Here is a 22,743-nt window from a genome sequence, read left to right on the forward strand (position 1 = left end):
TTACTCACTTATTTGACAACACAGAAAGATAAGGATATATTTATCGAATTTTCACGCATTAAGTATGTTTAGTATATTAGAATCATAATTATCTAAAGTTCATCAACATTTTATCTTAACGCGGAAATTTTTATTAACATTTTCCATTAGCAACTAATTGGAATTAATCATAAGGATTTAAATAATTTATTTTAAGATAGTAAATCTGACGATTCAATTATCATTAATTTTAGCATAAAGGAAATAAGTAATCTAACATTTTATTTTAAGGCGAAAAAAATTATTCCAACCCTAAAGATATTAATTTAGTCAAATAAAACCAAGAAATTTCATAACTTTGGAAAATTATATTATTTTTCACGTAAACCTATTTTTACGTACTTAATTGTGAACAATTAAAAGTAATGCTAGAAGTTATTGAACAATAAAAGAAATGCAAATTAAATATGCTCTAACTTATATATCCATTTTTCAGGGTTCTCACACTAACATAATCCTCCCAAGAAGGTGCATCCCTTGTAAGCCTTGCCTTCATGAAATCCCGATACCATTGGACTGCCTTCCTTTCAAGGTGCATTGTAGCCAATCGAACTTTTGCCTCAAAAGTGGTTTCATCAATTTCAAAAAAACTATTCACACTTATTCAGCCAGTTCTTGAAGTCATTACCCCTAAACTTGGGAAATTCAATGTGAGAAATCCTAGTTGAAGCTTGATAACTTCCTCTACAACTGGATTGCTAGCCTTGCTCAAATAGATTAGGAGACCCCTACGACCCCTGATTTCGCTGGGTATGCATTTCCAGAATCAGTGTCTTGATCACCCCCATTTCTTTTTAAAACTACTCTCATTGATCCTTCAACATATTCTTGGCACTTTTTTTGAACTTCCTATTCTCCTGAGCCCTTATACATTATGCATCCTTATCTTCTTAATGACTAGAGCTAGGATTAATCTAGCTCTAATATCAATGATACAACAGGTTGGAAGAGCTCAAAATTTTGCTCTAGGAGGGATGATTTGGTGAAGAACACCCCTTAAAGAAGATGGAAGAATTGTATTGAATTGAATGAATGAGTACAGTGAGGAAAATGTAATGAAGCAGAGAATTATAGCAAGCATAAGACAGACTATTTTCTACCTCTACTATTGAATTATACTACTATTAATTCGGTTATTGTCAAGGATAGTTGAGAGCATTATAACTGTCTCAGCTTCCTTTCCTTTGGCTTATGCTATGCGCATTACAATCTTTTAACAAAAGATATTAACAATAAATGCAAAATGACATCACTTTAAAATTTACAACTATACAAATGCTAGGAAAATGAATCCAAATTTTGTGAAGTTTATCAAGTGTTGACAATAAAACAAGGAAAAAAATCAATTCCAAAACCCACATTTATGAGAAGCTTGAAAACCACAGCCAAACTCATATAATTATCACAAAAAAAATTGTAGGATTATTAATCAAGTCTTTTTAGGATTTATTTATTTAGGAAACTACCTTTTTTCTTGTTTAGTTGTGATTTTCTATTGTTAGTGTGTTTTGGTAGTTTAAATTCTAATAGAATTTTGATACTTCGTACTTTATATAAAGACCATTACTTTTGGTATATTGATGTAAGAGAGAAAAAAAAGATTCAGAGTGTTAATAAGTAAAAGGCCTCCCAGTTCCATTTCTTCTGTTTCGTTTTCTAGCCTCGAGATTTCTATTGTCCTCTTCTGGTTTTTGTTCATTCAAAGATACAAGAAAGCCTTGCGGCTTGTTTCATGTCATTGTTTGTGAGTTATTTGTTTAAATATTATTTTGAGAACCCACATATTGGTATCCAAAGTTAGGTTTATTAGAAGATATATCTGCATCAACTGTTCCAACTAATATTACTTGTGTGGTACCCAAAAGTCACATGAAATAAATATTATAGTTTTGGGATGACTCAGATAGAAACTCATCTTGATGCGTGTAATTTGCTTCGACTTGTTCAGCAATGAATTGTTGCAAATAAAGATACAAGTGTCATAAGACAAGGCATTATGCCGCTATTTCAAATCCACCAAGCAATTGATGCTTTAATTTTTGGTAATGTTACTAATACCAAGACTATAGAACAGGCATGGGATATTTTGGCTAGGACATACAAAGGAGTCGATAGAACCTAGAAAAATAATCTTCTGATGTAGAAGAGGAAATTTGAGTTGATCACCAGCGAAAAATCAGAAACCATTGAATCATATTTTTTCCGATTGATTGACATAAAGAACGGTCATGATCTCACAACTAAGGTGCTAGTAGAAAAAGCCTTCAATACTTTACCCATGAAATTTAATCATGCGGTGGCTGTGATTCAAGAGACAAAATATCTCTCAACTGGGACCATTGAAGAATTACAGGGTTCGTTAATTCTTCAATGATGCAAGAAAGAAATGGTGGAGAAGGCGTTGCAAGTGTAGATAGATAAACTCAAGTAGAGGGGTGATATTTCCAATTAGAGGAACCAAAATTTTAGAGAAAGAGGACAAAGATGTTGTAGAGGCAATTTTTGAGGTCGAAACAAAGGTAATTTTTACCAGCAAAGAGGTAACAATTATCCCAACAATGAGTTAGAAAATAATAATAATTCTCGCAGACGAAATATTCAGTGCCATAATAACAAAAAAATTAGTCACTATAAAATTGAGTGTTAATACAATTTTGACAGCAAAGGCAAACATGCTAATATGGCAGAGAATGATGGTGAAAAGGATTAAAGTATTTTATTTTCTAACTTAGGGATGGAAGAAAGTAAGAAAAATAATTGGTTTTGGATTCTACTTGTAGTAACCATATGTATGATGATAAAAATATATTTGTTGATTTGGATGACTCTTTCAGATCTTTTGTTAAATTTGGTAATAATGAAAAAGTGTCTATGCTCAGGAAAGAAAAAATCAGGATTACTTTAAAACATGGTAAATCTTATTTTATCTCTAATGTTTCTATGTGCCGAACCTTTATCATTATTTGCTGAGTCTTGGATAATTTTTTGAGAATAGATATGATTTGCAATTTAATTGGTACTATTACTGATGATCATTTAGAACTAGTAGCAAAGGTATACATGAACACTAGCTGTTTGTGGCCCATATCACTTAATTGTCATGATTTACTTTGTTTTAGTTTTGGTATTTTTGATGATATTTGGTTATGACACAAGCGCTTTGGTCACTTGAATTTTGTGATTCTGAGTTTTCTTACTAGGAAGAATATGGTGTATAGATTGCCTTCTATTAATTTTTTTGCTAAACACTGTGAGTCTTGCATTTTGGAAAAGAAATACAGAGATCTTTTTCCTAAAAGCAAGGATTGGAGGGCTAGCCATCTATTGGAATTGATACATTCGAACTTGTGCTCAATTGAGGTACTTTCCAATAGTGATAGAAAATATTTTGTTACCTTCATTGATGATTTTAGTAGGAAAACTTGGGTATATTTTTCAAAGAATAAATTTAATACTTGTGATACTTTTAAGAGTTTTAAAGTGTATGGAGAGAAGCAAAATGGCAAGTTTATTAAAATTTTGAGAACTGATAGAGACACTAAATTTATTTTCTGTGATAATATTTTGAAAAAACATCGGATTGAGCATTAGTTAACAACTAGATATACGCCTCAACAAAATGAAGTAGCGAAAAGGAAGAATCGCACTTTGATGGATATGGTGAGGTGGATGATGCATGCCAAGAATATGCCTAAAGGTTTTTGGGTAGAAACTGTTGCTTGTACTGTATATGTTTTTAACGGGTCTCCTACATGATACAATGTTGGGAAGACATCACAAGAGTTATGGACTGGTAAGGAACCAATTATTTATTATTTAAAAGATTTAGTTGTCTTGTCTATTCCCATGTCCCATATGTGTCAGAAAGAAGTTGGATGACAATGCAGAAAAGTGCATCTTCTTGGTTATAGTCATGAAACCAAGGGTTACAGGCTATTCAATCTAAATACAAGGAAAGTAATTATCAACAGAAATGTCATTTTTGATAAGCAAAGAGTTTGGGATTGGTTCAAAAAAGTGTCAGATTCTATGCCAAAGCATCCACCAATGCCACTATCTAATCAACCAGTAGAGTAGTATAGACTACCTACTAGTGATCCTTTATTTTTTGGGATGTAGTCAAGTCCTGTGTAGTTATCTAGTCGTCCACAATGAAAACATCGCATGCCAACTCATTTGAATGATTATGTTATTGGTAATGATAATGACTTGTCTGATGAAGATATTGTATACTTTATATTTTATTTGCAGATTGTGATCCAATTATATTTGAGGAGGTTGTCAAAAATGATCACTAGAATCAAGCAATAGATGAGGAGATCCATGCAATTAAGAAAATTAAGACATGGGAGCTGATTTTACTTCCACCTAGGAAGAAGCCAATTAGTGTCAAGAGGGTCTATAAAACCAAATACAATCCAAATGGAGAGGTGGATCGTTATAAGGTAATACTGGTTGTTAAAGGATACAAGTAAAATGCAGGTATTCATTACTTTGAAATTCTTGCTCCTATCGCTAGACTTGATACTGTTTGTATAATTATATCTATTGCTACTACTAATTCTTGAAAGATTTATCAAATGGATGTAAAATCTATTTTCTTGAATAGTATTCTTCAGGAGAAAGCATATGCTGAGCAGCCTATAGGTTATGTGAAGGAAGGGTAAGAAAATAAAGTCTAGAGGCTAAACAAGGCTTTATATAATCTGAAACAAACTCCTTGAGTTTGGTACACTCGTATCAATTCTTACTTTGTCGGGAATGGATTTCATATATGTCCATATGAGCATACTTTGTATATCAAATTCAATACTGATAGTAATATTTTTATTGTATGTTTATATGTGGATGATCTAAATTTCACTAATAATAATTTCATTGTGATTTCTAAGTTCAAGGAGGTATGATTAGTCATTATGAGATGACTGATTTGAGATTGATGTCATATTTTCATGGTATTGAGGTTTCTCAAATAGATGATAGCATATTTATTATACAGAAGAAATATGCAGGCGACATATTGAAGAGGTTTAAATTGGATATTACCAATCCTATATTGACTCTAGTTAAAGAAAAGTTGAAATTGGTGAAAGATGGCAATGATGAATTTGTTGATGCCACTAATTTTAAGAGATTGATTGAGAGCCTGAGATATTTGTGTTAGAAGGCTAATTGTGCACTATATTTGTCAATAGTCCCCCCTTTATTTTGCCAAAAGATGGTGTTAATTGCTAGATGCTACTTATATTTGGTCTTTGATGTTGCTTTTAGGAAGTTGTGGTGAGAATGAAGTAAAAAGTGCATTAAAAGTCGAATTTCCAGAAAACAACACTTCATAAGGCGTGATCACGTCTTCACTTGCTGTGAAATCCATGCTTACGGGATTGGAAGTGGGCCACCGTTTGAAGATTTGCTGACATATTGGAAGGCTATTGGTATCTTTAGAAATACATAATCTATTGTGTCCATCTAGTAGTATTAGTTGAAAAGAAGTCTTAATCCTTTCCTTATTGGAAGTTGGAAGAATCATAGGAAAAAGGGGACTCTAATTAGTTTTCAAGCAAAAGACGTTTTCTTTGGTGGGGAGGCAGACTAGTTTTGGGAGTAAAAAAAAGAAGGCACGGGAGCATTCGGCCTGGACATCATTCTTTTTCCTTCTTTTGTCTTTTCTCTTAAACAAAAAAAGAAAAACCCTATTTTAGTTTTGCCTGCAAATCCATCATGAGGAGCGGCTAGTTAATCGAAACTTTGTTTCAACAACACTATGAGATCTAAATTGATTTCTTTGTTTCATTTATTTATAAGTATTCATATATTCCCTATTCATTCATGATTATGTTTATTTTCTACAATTAAATACCTTATCGCTATTTAATTGTTGGAATAGTCTATTGTCATCTAAAATACCAAATTTGTAATTGTTTGGTAGTTTTAGTGTTCGCAGGCAGTGATATAATTTGATTGTATAGAAACTTTCAAATTTATATCACAAGGATATATAATCTAACTTAAATTAATCGGGCTTGTGTGTTTGTTGATTAGAATTGGTAGTTTCTCTAATTAGCAATGCTGTCAATAGGTTAAATCCTAAGAGCTTGTTTAGGGTTGTTTAAGTGATAAGAAAAATAATCATAGAGCTTGTGTGTTTATCGAAACATTAAGGAGAGACAGGTCATCAGAACTTGTTGACAACCATAACCAGTTTATTTATAAATAATTGATTTTACTTTTGTGTCAATAATCAGTTAAAATGAATCAAAGTGGAGATTAGACCTTTGACTAGAGAATTATTTTTCTTGGTTTAGTTTTAATTAATTTTGTGTTATTGTCTTTATTTTTATTCAAGTGAGCTTTTTAGCTAATTTCTCATAATCCACCCTTTTTATTTATTGTCTTTCCAAAGGAATAAATCACCCAATCCCTATGGATACAACCCTATTCACTGCTACACTCGAATTCATATTATTAGAGTATGAATTTTTTTTTTTATTTTTACTGGTTTGACACGCCAACAAATTTTGATGCCGTTGTCGGGGATTGGTGTCTTTGTTGATTTATTCTCTTTAAATTTTTATTTTATTTTTATTTTTGTTTTATTTCGTTGCTAGTTTATGCCTCGCTCTGCTTGTATAGGTAAATTGCAACACAATCTTGAGATAGATAAGACGACACGTAGATTAAAAAAAAAACTAAGCAATGGGCAAAGCCATCATCTTTATTCCCTGGGTTAAAATTGGCTTCTAATTTGGTTGAATCTTTCAGTGAATTTGAAGAGGAGATTGAAACCATGGCGGATGAGAGAACTTTGAGAGAATTTGCTACTTCTTATTTAAATCAGCAACCTCTTTGCATCACATACCCTGCTTTAGATGTACCATTTGAGTTAAAATTTGGTTTAATTCATTTACTTCCTTCTTTTCATGGGCTTCCAGGTGAAGATCCTCACAAACATCTAAAGGAATTTCATATGGTATGTTCGACCATGAAGCCCCAAGGAGTCATTGAGAAGCAAATAAAATTAAGAGATTTTCCCTTTTCTTTAGCTGATAAAGCAAAGGACTTGCTCTATTATCTGCCATCTGGATCAATCACTACTTGGGCTGAGACGAAGACACAGTTCCTTAAAAAATTGTTTCCTGCCTCCTGGGCTACAAGCATTAGAAAAGATATCTGTGGGATTAGACAATTTAATGGAGAGACGTTGCACGAGTATTAGGAAATGTTCAAACACTTATGTGCAAGTTGTCCTCATCATCAAATCCCTGATCAACTTCTCATTCAATATTTTTACGAGAGATTATAAGCAACAGATAGGAAAATCATTGATGCAGCTAGTGGAGGAGCATTGGTAAATAAAACACCAATGGAAGCGAGAAGAATAATTTCAAGTATGGCAACCAATGGTCAACAATTTGGTGAGAGACAGGAATATGTCCCTAGAAAAGTCAATGAGGTAAGTACTTCTTCGATTGAATAATGATTAGATTCTCTAACCTCTTTGGTGGAAAGGTTAGTTATAGGACAGGTTCAGCACGCCAGAACATGTGGAATTTGCTATGCTTCGAGTCATCAGACTGATGTGTGTCACACTACAAGATAATCTGAATGAACACGCAAATGTAGTTGACGGATTTCCTGGCCCACCTCAAAGGCGCTATGATCCTTATTCAAACACCCATAATCCAGGGTGGAAGGATCACCTAATTTTAGTTATACTGCAAGGCAATCGGGATTTCACCAACAGCAATATCAGCCTAGGCCTCCAACTTCACAACAGCAACCAATTTCGAAATCAGGTACGCCCTTGGAAGAAATTGTTAAATCTTTAGCTACTAATACACAACAATTTCAACAGGAGATAAGAACCAGTATTCAAAATCTGGAGAATCAAATTATCCAACTGGCATTTACAGTTAATCGATTGGAGTCTCAAGTTTTAGGAAAGTTGCCTTTATAGATTGTTATCAATCGAAAACAAAATGCAAGTGCAATCATATTGAAGAGTGGCAAAAAGTTGCCAGAACCTAGTAAGAGAATTTCTGAGCAAGCTATTGAGAAAGAAGAAGTGGTACCCCAACATGTGCCACATCAAAAATCCAAAAATGAACCTCCAATAGTGGTGACACCTCCTCCTTCATTTCCCAATCAATTTGCAATGTCGAAGAAAGAGGAGCAAGAGCAAGAGATTCTGAAAACATTTTGCAAGGTTGAGGTAAATATTTCCCTTTTAGATACAATTAAGCAAATTCCTAGATATGAAAAGTTTCTTAAAGAATTATGCACTACTCAGAAAAAATTGAAAGGAAATGAAAAAGTGCACCTGGGTGAGAATATCTCAGCAGTGCTTCAGAAAAAGTTCCCTCCAAAATGTAAGGATCCAGGTATGTTTACTATTCCTTACAAAATTAAAAATATTAGGATTGAGAAAGCAATGTTAAATTTGGGTGCTTCCATAAATGTTATGCCTCGTTCTATTTATAATATATTGAATCTTGGTCCTTTAAAAGAGATGGGTATAATAATTCAACTTGCTAATAAGTCAAACGCTTATCTTGATGGGGTTTTGGAGGACATATTAGTTCAAGTAGACAAATTGATTTTTCCTGCGAATTTTTATGTGCTTGATATGAAGGAAGATAATTCTACTAATTCACCTCCGATATTGTTAGAAAGGCCATTTTTTAGAACATCTAGAACTAACATTGATGTTTACTCTGGAACACTAACTATGGAATTTGATGGCAATATTATAAAATTCAATATTTATGATGCCATGAAATATCCTAATGAATCTCATTCAGTCTTTGTTCTAGATGTAATTGACTTTTTGATGCAGCAAACTTTAGAACTAACTGATGATGATGTTTTGAAAGCCACTATTACCAGTGGTCTTGATCGAAAGTATATTCAAAAGATAAGAGGAATGTTTGACTTTTCCCTTGAATTGCAAGAAACTAGTTTTGAATTAGATTCTCTTAAAACTATAGGATATGATGTGCCTTTATGTTGAATTGCTACGGTCTCATTCAAAACTTTTACTATCTATTGTACAGGTCCCAAAGTTGGAATTGAAGTAATTACCAAGTCATCTAAAATACGTATTTTTCAGGGAAGAAGGCACACGTCCAGTGATTATTTCTTGCAAGCTAACTATTTTAGAAGAAGAAAAGCTAATTAGGGTGCTAAAAGATCACAGGGAGGCAATAGGATGGACTTTGGCAGATATCAAAAGACTAAGTCCAACCACTTGCATGCACAAAATCTTATTGGAAGAAGATGCTAAACCTTCAAAAGCAGCTCAACGTAGACTAAACCCACCAATAATTGAGGTAGTAAACAAGAAGATTTAAAACTCCTTGATGCAGGTATAATTTATCTAAATTCGGATAGTAAGCGGGTAAGTTCTATACAAGTAGTTCCTAAAAAGACAGGAATAACAGTTGTTGAAAATCCAAATGGTGAGTTAATGCCTACTCGCATTCAAAATGGATGGCAAGTTTGTATAGCTTTTCGAAAATTAAATGCATTAACTCAAAAGGACCATTTTTTAGTACCCTTTATTGATCAAATGCTAGAAAGGTTGGTAGGAAAATCTCACTATTGTTGCCTTGATGGTTTTTCGGGTTTTCTTCAAATTCCAGTAGCACCTGAGGACCAAGAGAAAACCACTTTCACTTATCCATTTGGTACATATGCATATCAACAAATGCCCTTCGATTTTTGCAATGCCCCTGCTATATTTCAGAGGTGTATGGTTAGTATATTTTCTAACTATGTAGAAAAATTATAGAAGCGTTTATGGATGATTTTACGGTCTATGGTGATTCTTTTGATGCATGTTTAGTTAACCTCACTAAAATACTTGAACGGTGTGTCGACACAAATCTTGTTTTAAATTATGACAAATGTCATTTTATGGTAGATTAGGGTATAATTTTGGGACATGTGGTGTCCTCTAAAGGAATTGAAATAGATAAAGCAAAGGTAGAAGTTATTAAGTGCTTACCTTACCCTGCAAATGTGTGAGAAGTTCGTTCTTTTCTTGGTCATGTAGGTATCTACCGACGCTTTATTAGAGATTTTCCGAAAATATCTCATCCTCTGTGCCAACTACTTCAAAAGGATGTAGATTTTAATTTTGATGAAGCATGTAAAGTTCCTTTTGATACACTCAAGGAATCACTGATCTCAGCACCAGTTGTCCAACCACCAAATTGGAGTCTACCTTTCAAAATTATGTGTGATGCAAGTAATTATACTGTTAGTGTTGTACTTGGCCAAAAAGATGGGAGAGCGTCTCATGTCATTTATTATGCTTCAAGAATTCTAGACAGTGCTCAGTGCAATTATTTGACAATGGAAAAAGAACTTTTAGCTATAGTTTTTACTTTAGCGAAATTCCGTTTGTACTTACTTGGTGCTAAAGTAATTGTCTATTATGATCATGCAGCACTTAAGTACTTATTCACCAAGTGGATTCTTCTACTCCAAGAATTTGATTTAGAAATTCGGGATAAAAGAGGTGCTGAGAATTTAGTTGCAGATGACTTCAGTCGATTGGTCACAAGTGAGAAACCCACATCTTTGCAAGATAATTTTCCAGAGGAGCATCTCCTTGCCATTCATAAGCTAACTCCATGGTATGCTGATATAGTTAATGATTTAGTTACTAAGACATTACCTAATGATTTATCTGGAGTTCAGAAAGATAAAATAAAAAGTGATGCTAAACATTATGTGTGGGATGAACCATACTTCTGAAAATATTGTTCTGACCAAGTAGTCATAGGTGCATTTCTGAAGAGGAGATTCCTTCTATTTTCTCTTTTTGTCACTCATATGCTTATGGAGGACATTTTGGTCCTAAAAGAACTGCACGTAAAGTTTTAGAACGTGGCTTATTTTGGCCAACTTTGTTTCATGACTCTTACATGTTTTGTAAAACTTGTGGAAATTATCAAAGACAAGTAATCTAGGACATAGAGACCAATTGCCCCTTGTTCCGATACTTGTTTGTGAAATATTTGACATATGGGGTAATGATTTTATGGATCCATTCCCCTCGTCTTTTGGCCATGTTTATATTCTTCTTGCTGTAGATTACATTTCAAAGTGGGTTGAAGCTAAGGCTACTCGGACTGATAACGCTAAGGTTGTGGTAGATTTTGTCAAATCTAACATTTTTGTTAGGTTTGGTACGCCAAGAGCAATTATTAGTGATGTGGGAAGCATTTTTGTAATCGCATAGTGGAGGCATTGATGAAAAAATATGGTGTCACTCATCGTGTTTCTACTTCATATCATCTGCAAACCAGTGAGCAGGCTGAGATTTCCAATAAAGAAATCAAATCTATACTTGACAAGACGGTAAATCCAAATAGGAAAGATTGGAGTCTGCATTTTGATAATGCATTTTGATAATGCATTTTGGACCTATCGAACAGCCTATAAAACCTGTCACCTTCCTGTTGAGATGGAACATAGGGCGTATTGGGCAGTGAAACATTGCAATATGCGGATGGATGATGCGATAGAGGAAAAAAATTACAGTTACAAGAATTGGAGAAAATTCGAAATGATGCCTATGAGAACTTAGGAATTTATAAGGAGAAGTGTGAGAGCTTGAGAAATTATATATATACATATGTACACATTATATATTTTTTAATTTATTTTATTTTCATATGTTACCAAAAGCATTGCATACACCAAATAATCATCAAATTATATGTTAATTGATTTCTTATAAATTGAATATATAGAATACCCTAAATTAGTGTAAGAAAATTCTTATAGGGATACACCAACTAAAATAAGATAAAATTTGAGGCAATACTTGAAGAGAATATAAATACAACTCCTTAACAAGTAAATAAGCTAACACTAAAAGACCCTTCTAACCATAGGACTTGATCAAACTATCATGCAACCTATTAGAAATCTAGTTTCTTAAGTAATGACCAAGAGAAAGAAAGAGCTCTGCCATTTTAGACTTCAACCGAGGGCAAAAACAAGAGAGAAAACAGAATACTAGGCTATCTACTGTCTTCTGTGACGCACCGAAAAAAAAGAGTGTGAGAACCCGTAAAAACCCTAATATTTTCCTAGGGTTTTAGTTCCTTTAATTGCATAATTTTTGCATTTCTGGCTTAGAAATATCATCTGGGTGGATTTTATGAGCAATTATAGTTTTAAGATGATTTTTCTAGCATTGGTGAGTTTTTAGAAAATTAAGAATAAATATTGGACGTGGGACCCACTAGTGCGAAAAGTTCGGAAAAATTCGGCCAATAAGGTTAAGTTTCGGATACTGTTAAAAGTTTATCGGGTATTAAGAGATAAGTAGGGTGTGTGAAGTGATTGATGTGAGAGAGAAAAGAATGATAAGGATGCATTTAATAGAGTGACACATGTCACTTTCTTATTGGTTGAACTTTTAAGAATTACTATTCATTGTCTTGACTTATTTGACCAAGGGATTAAATATCCAAAATTCACCAAAAAATCACCATTTTTCTCTCCTTGTTGGCCGGCCACCTTGAGCAAGAAAGGAAGGAGATTTCTTCAATTTTCAAACTTCTACTTGGTGCAAATCAACCAAAAACATTTGCTTCCATCCATTTCACTCCATAAAATCCTATCTTCTAGTGTTAGTGAGTGTAGAGGTGAACTTTGTTTGAAGGATTAAGGTGCCCAACATCCTCCTCTCTCTTGGTTCTTGGTAAGTGAAGCTTGAAACACCTTACTACCTCTAATGATACTTATTTTGTGCTTAATGGGGGCATGAGAGAAGGAATATATGATTTGTTTCTTGATTTGGTTTGTTTTGGTGAAGTTTTCCATTTTATGATGATTTTTCTGGTTTAATTGGATTATGATGGTGTGGTTGTTGGTGATGATTGGCAATGGACTAAAATGACTCTAGTGGGTGTGAAAGGTGGATAAATGCAACCAATTTTGGATTTGGTGTGAAAATTGAAAAGTTAGGGTTCTTAAATCCCCAATTCTGTCCGGTTTTGGATCATAGGGTTAGAAGCCGAATTTGACTTTGCTCAAAACATGAAAGTTGTAGGTATTGATATGATTGAGATGCCTGCAAAATTTCAGGTCATTTGGATTAATGTAGAATGAGTTATGACGAAATTACTGTAGCTGTTCTGCTTTGATCAGAATGCGAAAACTGCGATAGTAATTGGCCATTTTGACTGGAATTGGTTTGGATTTTGGAGTTGATGTCTTCTGATGAAATGTAGCTGGATGTCTTAGCTAACTTATGCCTTTGGAATTTCGGCATTTGGACTTGTATGGACTGAGATATACCGATTACAGTTTTATGTGATTTGCAAACCTGTTTTGGTAATTCTGGTATAGTATTTGGCATTTTCGACCTAGTTAAGCTAGAAACTGGATTAAGTGACCTTCTACATTGTTGTAGCCCTGTTTCATAGCTTCGAAACGGTGGGTCTTACACCCCCAACCGATAATTGTAGTGAGAGTTGTGCCATTACCGCATTATGACGTCAAAACTGTTTTTCTGGTTTTGAGCTTAACCTTCATTTCCGGACTTTTCCCTAGCTTGACTTGTCTTTGTACTACTTGGAGCTTGCTGAATGGATATTAGATGAACTTATTTGTGTGACTTTGGGACTGGCTGGAGTAATAATGAAGCCATGATGGCTGGAAAAGTTAGCAAATGTAGGGGAAGTGCTGTCCGAACTTTGAAGGGACTTGTTTGCATTGGGTTTGTGATCTAAGGCTTGGAGTTGAGCAAGGCAATGATACATGATGGATGGTTTCTGAGCCGTGGAGGTGAGTGACCCTAAACTGTTTCCAAAATTACTTATGAACCGTTTATTGCACTATTTACTTGATTGCATATCATGAGTGCTTGCATGTGGCCCATGACATGTTTTGGCTTAAATGAGTGCTTGGAATTCGTGTGCTGAACACCAACGTCTCCACCTCTGTGTACTGTTCATCTGGAGCAAATGGCTCCCCCACTGACTGTTTACTGTTTAATGTTTGTTTGGAGCGTTGGGTGTTTAAGTACAACGATTTCGCTGGCTCACGAGAGCAATAAATGTACCTTTGATCTTGAAATCATGACATCACTGAAATGAACGACTGTGAAACTGAATTGATTACTGATTTTAATGGTTACTCGCTGAGCTTCTAGCTCACCCCAAAAATGTTTTATTTCCCCCCCCACAGGGCTCAAGGCGAAGAAAAGCTTGGAGTGCTTATTCACGTGACTGGATGGCTTATATCGTGTACAGTTTAAATTTGGATTTATTTTATGTACGAGTTGGGCTTGTATCAATATTTGGAATTGAAACGGATGTAAGTATACATCCCACGATTGGAATTAGTTTCCGCTGCATTTGTGATATGTAATTATTGGAGAATTTGATGTAATTTTGAGAGTTATATTGTAATATATTTGAGGATTGTAGTGAACGACTGAGTCCCGGCGAGAGCTGGGCAGGCGGCCCGCCGAACCCTCTGGTTCGCCTTAGGGGGAGGTGGGGCCGTCACATCTTCATTCCAAAAGGCCGAGAGAAAGAGTGAGAGTGAGGGAGCTCTGGTTCCATTCTTCCCTACCAGCTTCAACCAAGTGAGAGAGTGAAGCAAGATAGGAGAAAGAGAGAGCTTGGTGGAGAAAATTGATGAATCGAAGCAAGAAACTAGAGTAGTCTGTAATTGTCGATTCTGAGGAAAAAAGAAAAGAGGTAAAATGCTGCAACAATCTTTTAATTATCTGGTATAATTGAATACTTAAGCTGCATGTTAAATTTTAGCTAGGAAAAATGAGTTTTAGCTGAGGGAAAATTCTGTTTAGTGACTGAATGAGAGCTAGAAAAAAACTGTGACAACCGAGGATGATGCAGGAATTTTAGCTTAAGTACCAGAGTTGTCTTTGGAGAATGATGTTAGGAATGCATGAAAAAGGTTTAGCTTAAGTTTTTTAAGATGCTCCGCTGGAAAAACCCATGAAAAACTGGAAGATTGAGCTGGAAATGTTGAGAGACAGCCGCTGGAATTTTTCCAGCTTCAGCCGAGAGAAGGAATAAAGAATTTTTCCGGTTTCCTCATGAATTCTGGTTCCAAACTGTTACATTAAGGCTTGATTTGTTGTATAATACTTTAGTCTTAGCATGCATGAAAGATTTGAGTATAAATGAAGAGATTATTGGAGAAATTTCGTGTCTTAAAACTGGTTGCTGCTAGAGTTTTTTTTTTTCAATTTGGCCGAGAGGGAGATTAAGACTTGGTTCAGCTATGCTCTTTGATTCCTTGGCTGTAAACTTTATATTATTGCTTAAGATACTCTATAGCTTGATAATTACTCTCTGCATGTTAATTTGGGAGAGAGGAAAATGAAGAAATGGAGGAAAGCAGTTTTGTACTTAAACTGCCGAGCTGCTGGAAGTTACAATTAGCTGAGGACAGAATTATTTGTGGCTTTTGGTGGAATTATTTGCTGAAATTACATGTTATTTGTTTTAGTTTAGGTTGGACAGAATGTATACTAAGTGTTTAGTGTTTTAAGCAAGTAAAAGATGGAACTTTGTTGAAAATTATGAAGTAATGTTGCTGGAAATTTGCTTTGCTGGCCGAGAGAGTGAGGGGTTGAAACTCTCATGTTATTTTCGAAAATTCTAGGATAATTGATTGCAATCTTATACAAAACATCTTATAACATCTTAACCTTGCCTCTCGTGTACATTTTATTGATTCTAAAACTTGGAGGGATGATGAAATTGAGCAAATTTAAACCATAAGTGAACTAGAATCTGATTTAGCCGAAAAGGAAGAAATGAAAAGTTTTACCAGTTTTAATTTTAAGTTTGGATTGAAAATGATTTAGCCTTAACTCAAACGCTTCACAACATCTTAAATTTGGTATTTATCCATATTTTCCTTGTTTTGAACTACCAAACTTGGTAAATCTTGAAGGGGGATGTAAGAAAGCTTGTTGAAATTTTTGTTTTGTTTTATAACCCAGGAACTTGGGTTTTAGTAATTTAAACCTTAAATTGGTAAGCGATGAGTAGCTACATACGAATTGTATATTCACCTTAGGATCCTAAACTTGTCTCAGGGGACGGCAGCGAGCCAGGAAGAAACTCCGACATTCAAGCATAACTTGTATTGATTAGGGTGAGTGTTCTTAAGTTGATTGTACATGCTTATTTGATGACTTTGCTTATTTTGAAGATTTATTGATAAAATGCTAGAGCGTACTTAACCGCTACTGCCTTATTGAATTGAAAAGAACACCATAGTGAATGTTGATCGAATTGTGAATGTAGGCTATTGTGTACTTTATCACATCAGTCGAATTGGGCCCCAAGCCTTGGCTAGTTGATCTAGTCGAGCCGGTATAGGAATTGGTTGATTAGGTTAGCTACCATGAGCAATTGAGTGGCATGCTCGAGTTTACCTAGAAGATTGGAGAATAATGAACTGTATATTGAATGTCGGGGATTGTTTATTATTTTGGAGGACATAAGGGGAAATGGTGGAGCAAGAAGAATTGTATCCTTTTAATGATTGTTTATCTTATTGATTTGTCCTTCTAATTGGTTATGATTTAAGAAATGTCTTGCAAAGATATTGTATTTATACTTTTGAACCTCATTGAGCTTTAGCTCAACCGTTTAGCTTTGTTTTCCTTACAGGGGTTGAGGTTTGAAAAATGATCGAGTTGAATTAGAAAGTTAATTTTCAGAAGATCCGTTAGTGTGTATATATTGTAGTCGTGGTTTCTTTTGTACCTTGAAATGGTCGAATCTTTTATTTTGAGTTTGGTGTAGTATTAAGAATGGATGTTTGGATGCTTAGTGTAAAATGTTATCTCTGAAGTTAATGTTAGTTAATGAGTCCTGGCAAGAGCCAAACAGGTAGTCCACTAACTTCTAGAGTATGCCCTAGAAGAAGATGGGGACGTCACAAGAAGACAAAGGCATTTCATGATAAAATTATCTCCAGGAAGAATTTTTGTGTTGGCCAAAAAGTTCTACTTTTTCATTCTAGACTCAAAATTTTTTCCTGCTAAGTTGCATTCACGTTGGATAGGACCTTTTATTGTCACTAATGTTTTTCCTCATGGTGCAATAGAAATTCAAAGTCCAAACACCAACAAAATTTTCAAGGTCAATGGTCATCGTCTCAAACCTTTTTATGAAGGATTTCAGGCATAAAAGGTCGAGGAGATGGCTCTTGAAGAGCCTACTTATTCCGATCGAAGTACAACTTTGTCTAACCAAAGATATTAAAGAAAGGCACTACATGGGAGGCAATCCAAAGGATTTCATATTTTGTCACTTTGTATTTTTAATTTATTTTATGATTATGTGTGGAGTTAAGACTATTCTATTTTCATTTGACAGATGATTTTTTTGTTGCAGTCCATGGGAACGCTTGGTGAAGTTTTAGACGGGGTGCAATTTTTGGGCAGAAAACTATTTCTTACAAGGCGTGCCCACACTCCATGTCAAGAGGGAGTTGTTTGTTTTAAATTGGATGGGCAGAAGCCTTTTCCTTATAAAGCGTGACCATGCCTTATAACATAAGTCTTGACTTTATTTAAAAAAAAAAACCAAAAAAAAAAGAATGCGAATTCGATTTCAGTTTGGACATAACTCATATTAGTTAGTGTAAGACTTATAACTTATTGATTCCTGTTATTTTATTTATTTTTCTTTCTTTTCCTTTTTACCAATTAAACAACCCTAATTCATTCTTTCACTTTTCCTTTTTCATGCTACAGTCTTGATCAAAGCCTCAAACCGCTGCCATTGAAGCATAGTTGGGCAAACATAATCCACCAACACAAACAGTTGTGCTATCAATCTCTTTATTTGTGTGTGATCAAGCACTTCATTCTCATAATGGGCAGAACCTTTTTACCACTGGTTGCTGTTGCTTCTTGTTGTCAGCAAATATGCTTCCGCTAGTTGCTCGTTTAGATTTTCTACCATATTCCAGCAATAAACGGGTGTTATCTAGGCTGCTTATCTCTTCAATCATCCAATTCTGGTGGTTAAATTTCGAAAGTCCAGAATATTTGCTGCTAATCTCTTGTTTTACTCAAGTTAATTGTTGAAGCAGTGCTTGATTTCTTGAGTATACAATTGTGGACACTTGGTCGATATTTGGCTCTTAGTTATTGGTCAATCGTGCTTGTCCAAATAATTGTCGGTGGTCAATTGATCAAATGTCTTTGTTCTAGTTTCTCAAGTTTGGTTGCATCAATAGTTTGTTGATCCCTCGATTGTTGGTTTTGGCAAGTTTGGTTACTCATGAATCTGTAAACATAGATTGCCAAGTGCATGGTTGTTTACAATTTCTTGTCTTCTATTGCTTCTAGAAAGGTTATAGTGGGTTCAAACTAAAGTTTAGACTTCTACTGGTGATTAACTTTGGTCTCTTTCGTTGATTGATTCAAAATTGATCATTGGTTATTGACCTTTGTTAGTGAATTTGAATTGTTGAACTATGGCAAAGAAAAGGACAATATTAAAGAACCAAAGTAAAATTTCTTCTGAGCCACTTAATCCTATTCCTGAACTTAAGAAACGAAGAGCTCCTATCCAACCGAAGAAGAGGTCACGTTTGGGAATTCGCAGAAGTATTCTACCACCTGGAGATAACAATTTGGGAGGTTCACTTGATGGATTTAGTCCCAAGCAACAAGAAAGGCTTCAAAAGTTGCGAGTTAGACCATTTGCTGCTTGTAAATCTGTCCATTGCCCTACACTTGATCACTTAAATATTGCTAGTGAGGTGGATCGGTTATTTGCTGCAAGTGGTTGGCAATGGTATTTAACGATTGATTATCCTTCTTATAGTGAGTTGTCTTGGGAGTTTTATACTACATTTAGCTTTAAAAAACTAAACAATTTAACATTGAGTACTCTCGACGTGGTGAAGTTTAGGTTGTTGGGTGTTGAAATGATTCTGTCCATCAATGAATTTAATATACTTTTGGGTTTTATTGATCCAGATGACGTTATGTCTATAGAGTACATGAACAGTGCATGTGATAATGGACAACCATTTTCTAGGGATTATATTGACATTTTGACGAGAGTAGTTTGTTGATGAGTTCACCTATAATCCTAGCAAGTTCAAGAGCTCCTACTTGAAAGATCCTGTTTTAAGATACATTCACAAGTTCTTGGCTTTTAATTTTTCTGGACGGATGAATGCGTCTGGTGTTATCTGTGACGACCTCACCTCCCCCTAGGGCACACCCAGGGTTTAGCAGACTGCCTGCCCAACTCTCGCCAGAACTCACTCACTCACTTCAAATAAAATAGGTTACAACCTCACGAGTAAAGGAAATAACAGTTCCCAAACTTGGAAAGTACAAACACATTCATTTCTATTTCAATCATCCATACAATCCCAAATATATCACAAAATTTAAGTTCTCAATACATTCAACCCTAATTGAGCGACTAGTGCGAGTACAATCGCAAAATTTTAAAAAATGAGACTATGCTAGCTTGTACTAGTCTCACGCCTCGCTCGTACCCTTGTAAGAAAAACAAATGACGTGGAATGAGTTAAAAATCCAGTGGGGTTCCAAATAGTAAGTTGACCATTATTTAAAAGTTCACATATCAAAATACCAAAGTAGCGAGCATAACCAGTCCATAAAAGTGAGCAATAACACTTCAGGTAGGAAATCTCAAAATGAGCGAGTGTAAAATTCTTTTATAAAAGAAACAATAACACTACGAATAACAATCAAAGTATAAGGATACAGATGGCTCTCAGGAGTCAATTTCCTGTTGCTTCACCAAAGCTTGATCAAGTATTAGTTGACACTCTGTCAACCTTCAAGTAAAGTAACCAATCCAGTAGTGCTTTACTTAACACCAATCCATCCACCATTCAACCCCCTTACCGGGCCTGAACACCAACTAAACACTGGTGGTAATACTCGAGCATACCGATTAATCGAGGAGGTATCACTCCACTCGATAAAACAAGAGACCCATGGTTCGTTATCTAATCGACCAAGCCCTTGTCGGCTCGATTCGATTAATTAGCTAGTGGGGTTTGGGTTCCCAAGTAGTCACTATAGTCAATGACCAATCGGCTTAGTCAAGAGAAAAGTACGGAGATGGGAATGAGAGGTACCTCTCACTCGTATCGAGTGTGGTACATACTGCCGCTCAGCACTTACAAATCAAGCACAAGTACAAATACAAGTATAGGTTAATGCAAATCAAGTCACTTGTACAAGCATGAATGAGAAATCAAGTGATTAGTTGAATTAAGTCAAGTGCGATAAAGTACACATTTGTCCAACCAAACCAAGCAAATCTTATCCGATCACGTTGGTAAAGAATTTAATCAAGTATTAAGTTCAATTATGAATTTGGAAGCACTCATCAAAGGTCTAGTGCTTTTCAAAATCACGTTCAGGTCCAACTCCTTGGTTGGAGTTCAAATCTGCGATAAATATCATTTAAGAATGTAAAACTCTCTAGAGTTCGAAACATAGGAGTTTTGCTTCAAGAAAATCAAATATATGAAACTCATTTAAGTAGTATTCATTTTGCTTATCATACCCTAGAAAACTCATATTCGCTCTTTTAGTTTCAGTAAGGAAGTGGTTAAAACGTTTAAGTTTGTAAAGTGGCTAAAAGACGAGAAAAACATATTCCGAATGGTCACTACTTTCATTTTTTCAAGGGTACAAGTTTCGGCCAAATTTCAGCTTATATACCTTTATGAAGGAAGACTCGAATACCATAGACAATCCAAGTTCAATTCGACCTCAAATTTTCACTCAAGTCGCGAGTACACACGCCCGACCCTCGAGTGAAAATTTGGGTGGCATGCCTTTTGTATTTAGCTATTTTCCAGCCATTTATGACTTCATTATTTTCCTCAACTCAACCCAAATTCACACATAAGCAATCTTAACACAATAGCCCTTCAACTAGACTCAATGTCATCCAAACACAAGGCAATTCTAGCAATGCAACCGTCAAAATCAAAGTTGGAAACCAGTTTTAAAGACGAATGGTTAAGTAACAGGTTTGACATTTTCCGGCATTTTGGTCACAACTGATGCTACACTTATCGGATTGGGGTAAATTTTATAGCGTTTCGAAGCTAATACAGAGACCTACATTTCCTATGAAGAATCGACATCCAGTTCTTGCATTTTTAAGTTCAAAAAGTGAAATCTCAGAGAAAATAGAAAACTGTCGGTTAAACTGAGCATTTGGTAGTTAGGGGTATTCTAGTCATTTCATAAGATAAAGTGCTCCAATTGATCTCAAATTTTACAAGTAGGTAGTTAACTCAATTCCCTACAACTTCTATGTTTTGAGTAAGACCTGATTTGGCCTCTCTCATGGACGAACATGCAGTGCAAAAACAGGGCAGATTCCACTATCAAAGTTGGAAATTCACTTCTACTCTAAAATATATATCCTAACTCACTACTATCAAGTACTATATCATCAAAACTATCAATTACTAGGTCAATACCATAAATTACTAGATAACAACCATAAGAAAGGCTGAAAAATGTAAACCCTAGCTAAACATTCCACTATATCATCCGAAACTAAATAATTAACCATAGTAAACCAAGGACATAAGCTTCTTTCCCAAATTTAACAAGAATAAGTAAGAGAAAAGGAAAGGCAAGCATTATACCCTCCAAAGGCTACTTGTAAATGAAAACTAAACCCCTTTCTTCCAAAATTTTTACCTCACAAAGCTATTCCAACACCAAAAGAGAAGTTTAATCGGTTTAGTTCGGTTGATTTCACTCAAACAAGGATGGATTCAAGATGAAAGTTGAAATTTTCTCTCTTGTTTTTTTTCCTCTCCTCCAGCTCGGCCAAGATGAAGAAAAAGTGCAGGAATTTTGGTCCAAAACAAAGTTAAGAAGATAGAAAATTGGTTTGGTCAAAGTTGGTTGGATCGCCGCCAAGTGTCACCGCAAGATTAAGTCTGAATTTTTTTTCTTTTTCTCTCTTTTATTTAGTCAATAATTTCGGCTGTTTGGAGGAGATATTTAGGGCTGATATTTATGAAATAATAACAAGGAGATTAAGGTAATAAAGTAGTGTTCAAGTGGTGCACTCAATCGGTAGTAAACGGTGCACGTCGGTTCGAATCTTTTTTCATTAATTCGCCCGTACTAGTGTTTTAACTTATGATTCAGTAACTTATTATTAACACTTCTAATCACACACTTTCACTTACTTAATACTTGTTCTTATCCACCAAATTTAGTACACACACCTCACTAAGTGATCACACTACCAAAATGCACCAAAAACACACCAAAAACCCTAGTATGCACAAAAAATCCTAACTTATGTCATTCCTTTAGAAAAATCATAACTTAAGTTATAAATATAAAAAATTCATACAACTTGACCTGTTAAAAACTAGACTTCAAATACTAATAATCTTTAGAAGACATCTCAAAGAGATTTAGTTCATAAGTTGGTCCAAATTGAGCCATAAGTTACTACAACATTCCTATTGTTACTTGTGCAGAGTAGAATTTTCAGTCAACTTTACCAATTTCTTAGAATTTATAGAGATTAAATCAAACTTTGAATTTTACACCGTAGGAAGCCCTATGAGTCTAGTTTCAAATGTAAGAAACGGAACTCAATTCCGACTTTCCTATACGAAGTTATAGCCAATTTTCCA

At 34.8% G+C, this 22,743-nt stretch overlaps 2 protein-coding genes across 2 annotated transcripts; both read left to right on the forward strand.

The window, feature by feature from the left end:
- Nucleotides 1–6,826: 6,826 nt before the first annotated feature.
- On the forward strand, nucleotides 6,827–7,255 carry LOC113713977 (uncharacterized). The gene has a single exon (XM_027237776.1). The coding sequence runs from the start codon at nucleotides 6,827–6,829 to the stop codon at nucleotides 7,253–7,255; it is 429 nt and encodes a 142-aa protein (XP_027093577.1).
- Nucleotides 7,256–7,429: 174 nt separating this feature from the next.
- Nucleotides 7,430–10,800, forward strand: LOC140015830 (uncharacterized). Its single transcript, XM_072068655.1, has 3 exons — nucleotides 7,430–7,492; nucleotides 7,997–8,927; nucleotides 10,094–10,800. Exons 1-3 carry the CDS (start codon nucleotides 7,430–7,432, stop codon nucleotides 10,798–10,800), a joined length of 1,701 nt encoding a protein of 566 aa, XP_071924756.1.
- The last annotated feature ends 11,943 nt before the right edge of the window (nucleotides 10,801–22,743 follow it).

The sequence above is a fragment of the Coffea arabica genome, chromosome 10c (assembly GCF_036785885.1).
Source record: "Coffea arabica cultivar ET-39 chromosome 10c, Coffea Arabica ET-39 HiFi, whole genome shotgun sequence".
In the NCBI taxonomy this organism is placed as follows: domain Eukaryota; kingdom Viridiplantae; phylum Streptophyta; class Magnoliopsida; order Gentianales; family Rubiaceae; genus Coffea; species Coffea arabica.

Coding starts and splice junctions, on each gene's coding strand:
- LOC140015830 (XM_072068655.1), top strand. CDS start 7,430: ATGGCAACCAATGGTCAACAATTTGGTGAGAGACAGGAATATGTCCCT. Junction 7,493..7,996: donor TCCCTAGAAAAGTCAATGAG/GTAAGTACTTCT, acceptor TTGCCTTTATAG/ATTGTTATCAATCGAAAACA. Junction 8,928..10,093: donor GAAAGCCACTATTACCAGTG/GTCTTGATCGAA, acceptor TTGGTCATGTAG/GTATCTACCGACGCTTTATT.
- LOC113713977 (XM_027237776.1), top strand. CDS start 6,827: ATGGCGGATGAGAGAACTTTGAGAGAATTTGCTACTTCTTATTTAAAT.